The sequence below is a fragment of the Glandiceps talaboti genome, chromosome 6 (assembly GCF_964340395.1).
Source record: "Glandiceps talaboti chromosome 6, keGlaTala1.1, whole genome shotgun sequence".
NCBI lineage: Eukaryota > Metazoa > Hemichordata > Enteropneusta > Spengelidae > Glandiceps > Glandiceps talaboti.
In genome coordinates this window covers 5,690,475-5,694,549 of record NC_135554.1, presented here as the reverse complement: position 1 = coordinate 5,694,549, position 4,075 = coordinate 5,690,475, and the positions used below count along the sequence as shown (strand labels likewise).

The 4,075-nt window shown below is 37.0% G+C and overlaps 1 protein-coding gene across 1 annotated transcript in view; it reads left to right on the top strand.

The window, feature by feature from the left end:
* The first annotated feature begins 901 nt into the window (after window positions 1–901).
* The window catches only part of LOC144436543 (uncharacterized), a 34,016-nt gene continuing 30,842 nt past the window's right edge, over window positions 902–4,075 (top strand). Inside the window, exon 1 of the mRNA XM_078125358.1 lies at window positions 902–1,025. Within this exon, the coding sequence (XP_077981484.1) occupies window positions 1,012–1,025 (14 nt within the window). The 5' untranslated portion in view covers window positions 902–1,011. The remainder of the gene's footprint in view (window positions 1,026–4,075) is intronic.

Here is a 4,075-nt window from a genome sequence, read left to right as displayed (position 1 = left end):
CGTGCACACCGCGTCATTGAAGCAATTCACAATACCCTCTCGTCGTTATTGGACTCGCCCAATGTTTGAGATCAACGCTCTCGGTATCAACGCAGCGTCGACCTACCAGTTCAGTCTCTGCTAACACACACATACACGGATTATTTTACGGATATTCGAGGAAAGAAGAGTTTAGTTTGTAGGCGTAAGTAGCCATGACTAGATTAAGTAGAACTCGCTATCTTCGTTCCTAAAGCGATCATGGTGAATTGACCATGTTGACAATTGATAAATCATTCTTTAATACTAAAAGAGATTACCTGCTGTGTTTGTGGGATATCGGATCGAGACCTATCATGTGGACCTAAGCATGTCTGTGTTACCACGCAGTTCTAATCGATATGTCTCACCAAGTTTGCTTGTTTGTTGAATAATACAGTATACGGCGACTTGTCGTGTCACGCGTTAAAAATCGTCTCTCGCTTGCTTCACTTTTCTACTCACGAAAATCAATACTAAATCTGTGTGGGAACTTGGACATATCTTCTTCAATGGATTACTGACCATGGCTTTTGACTGATGATTCTCCCGTGTCACAACTACAAAGAAATCACGTGATTTGTATCATTGTTTCGAGGACTTAATTGGAGTATTCAACAACTGTGACTAACATTGAAAACATACATAGTTCCAAGTGCTTCTATCTTCACCTGGGAAACTTGGACTTGGAAGACCAGATCGTCGACGGAAACCCGCGTCACAATAACCAATAATGGTACATTCTTTGTATGTACCTTCGTTGTAATGAATTTCTCACGTATCTCGACAAAAAATCGATGGCTGGAGCCACAATTTATTACCAAGAACCTAACTATAATGACATTCAATGAAGTTAGCCCTGAATAGAACTCCGACCTCTTGTTTATAATAGAACCATTGAGTAGCAGTGAGTAAACTTGCTGTGGACCATTTTGAGTTGCTCTTTACGTCGCCCGGTCTACCTGTTGCAGTCGACACAAAGACCTTCGTATTATGGGCAGAAGAAGGTAGGTCTAGCGTTATCACCCCTTTTAGGTATTATGCGTTCCCTTTTTTATACTACCTGTTTGACAAGTCATTTCAAGTCTTGACATAACAATTTCAGTAGATTGTATGCCCCAAAGGTAAACTTTGAGTGGGTCTACTATAAACAAAACGCGTTCTGTTCGTAATCTGTAGAGTAGCCAGTCAGTTGAATTGTACTAAATGCGATTTCAACTCTCGAAAAATCTTTACTGCTTATATACCGTTCAACACGTCGTCCTGAATAAAACTAATAATGGATTAGTAAACACCTAGTATATATAATTTTTTTCAACTTAAATCTACAATAGGTATAGTATTTTGTGTTGCCAGGGACATTAAACACCATTCCATATATATGTATAAACCTAACAGACTATCTCTGTATCAGTTGAGGTTGTAATTCAGGAGGACGTGTCAGAAGTACATTCATGTCTTAGTGACCATATTCAGTTATACAATTTGAATAGAAATGAATGGATGACAGACTATTGCAAGTTTTATTACAAAACATTATATTTCCTTCTCCGCACAGCATAAAATCCACACTGACAATAGGACTTTTCCATTTCTCAAAGACGTTCTAAATCACATGAAATTCGAGTTACAGGATATTTAATTTCCTATAAGAATCTATGCTAACATATATGAGGATTAACGTTTCCTATACTGTAGAACAGGATAGCATGGAATCCATGCTAATTACATGACATTTCTTTTCATTTCCTATACTGTAGAACAGGGCAGTATGAAATCCATGCTAACTACAGGACATTTCATTTCCTATACTGTAGAGCAGGACAGTATGGAATCCATGCTAACTACAGGACATTTCATTTACTATACTGTAGAACAGGACAGCATGGACTCCATACTAACTACAGGACATTTCATTTCCTATACTGTAGAACAGGACAGTATGGAATCCATGCTAACTGCAGGACATTTCACTTCCTATACTGTACAACATGACAGTATGGAATCTATGCTAACTACAGACCATTTCATTTCGTGTCCTATACTGTAGAACAGGACAGTATGGAATCCATGCTAACTATAGGACATTTCATTTCCTATACTGTAGAACAGGACAGTATGGAATCCATGCTAATTACAGACCATTTCATTTCCTATACTGTAGAACAGGACAGTATGGAATCCATGCTAATTACAGGACATTTCATTTCCTATACTGTAGAACAGGACAGTATGGAATCCATGCTAACTACAGGACATTTCATTTCCTATACTGTGGAACAGGACAGTATGGAATCTATGCTAACTACAGGACATTTCATTTCCTATACTGTAGAACAGGACAGCATGGACTCCATACTAACTATAGGACATTTCATTTCCTATACTGTAGAACAGGACAGTATGGAATCCATGCTAACTACAGGACATTTCATTTACTATACTGTAGAACAGGGCAGTATGGAATCTATGCTAACTACAGGACATTTCATTTACTATACTGTAGAACAGGACAGTATGGAATCCATGCTAACTACAGGACATTTCATTTATTATACTGTATAACAGGACAGTATGGAATCCATGCTAACTACAGGACATTTCATTTCCCATACTGTAGAACAGGACAGTATGGAATCCATGCTAACTATTGGACATTTCATTTCCTATACTGTATAACAGGACAGTATGGAATCCATGCTAACTACAGGACATTTCATTTCCTATACTGTACAACAGGACAGTATGGAATCCATGCTAACTACAGGACATTTCATTTCCTATACTGTGGAACAGGACAGTATGGAATCCATGCTAACTACAGGACATTTCATTTCCTATACTGTACAACAGGACAGTATGGAATCTATGCTAACTACAGGACATTTCATTTCCTATACTGTGGAACAGGACTACTCACAAATTGTAACCCATGTTTAATACGGGGGCATTTCATTTCCGTGAAGTAGAACATTGAGGTATTGATTCTAGGTTTATATAAATTCCTTTAGTCTACTGTGGAACAGCAAAACGTAGAATCAGTGTATTAACTCTAGTACATTTAATTTCCTTTCCTGTACATTCCGCCTGAAAACAATGTAATATAAAGATGTAGAACAAAGTATGGATTTCATATCTATAATAAACTGACAACAAAGTCCACGTTTTTAAGCTTCATTAGCTGCAACTGGGACATTGTTTGAAAATGTTTCGCTAGATGTAATGACTTTCACATAATATTGTACACCCTGAACAATATTGACCCATCTGTGGGTAAATATATCATACACCTGTACACATAATACGAATGCATAATGATTTTTGGGTCCGCACCCAAAAAATAGCGACATAATGAAATTTCGATATCAGTGTATTATTATACTACTTATAGATAAAAAATAGACCACTAATTAATATGTATAATGTCTAATTATTGGCATTTTAACAATTTTCAGTGAATATATTTTGGGTTGTCTAATCAAGAAATAATACTCCCGTTACAGATAGTACAGCTTTAAGTAGCTGATTACAGATCTAAATTTCATGTTAAACCTTAGTGGACTCACACACCTGTTTACTACTACCTATGGAATCGTTATATTTTACTAACATAATATCACTACATAGTATGTTATGCAAGTTTACAATGAGACACCCTCTGAGACTTACTTTTAATATGCCCAGCCCACCCTCGCGAGACTGAAAACCAGGTCTAAATACAATGTGTGGTTTGTTGAGGGGATTTTGAAATCTCAAGAGTGACTTCAAATGTTGATTCTCGTCAAAACAAACAGGATTAAGCGGTATAAAAATGTCGAGTATTTGATTTGACAATTACCCTAGTTCTTATTAAACACCGAAAAATATTCTGTACAGACTAGGCAACGTTAAACAAACTTTCTGAAACAGACTTATTCAGACACGGCTAGGGACAAATATTAAGAACGTATATATAGAAGTCATGGCAATATCTCACCGTTGGGACCCTCAGATAACCACTGCAACACTACCGTGCAGCAGCGACTGTGCGTTGAGTTTGATGCCAATTTTTTGTAAT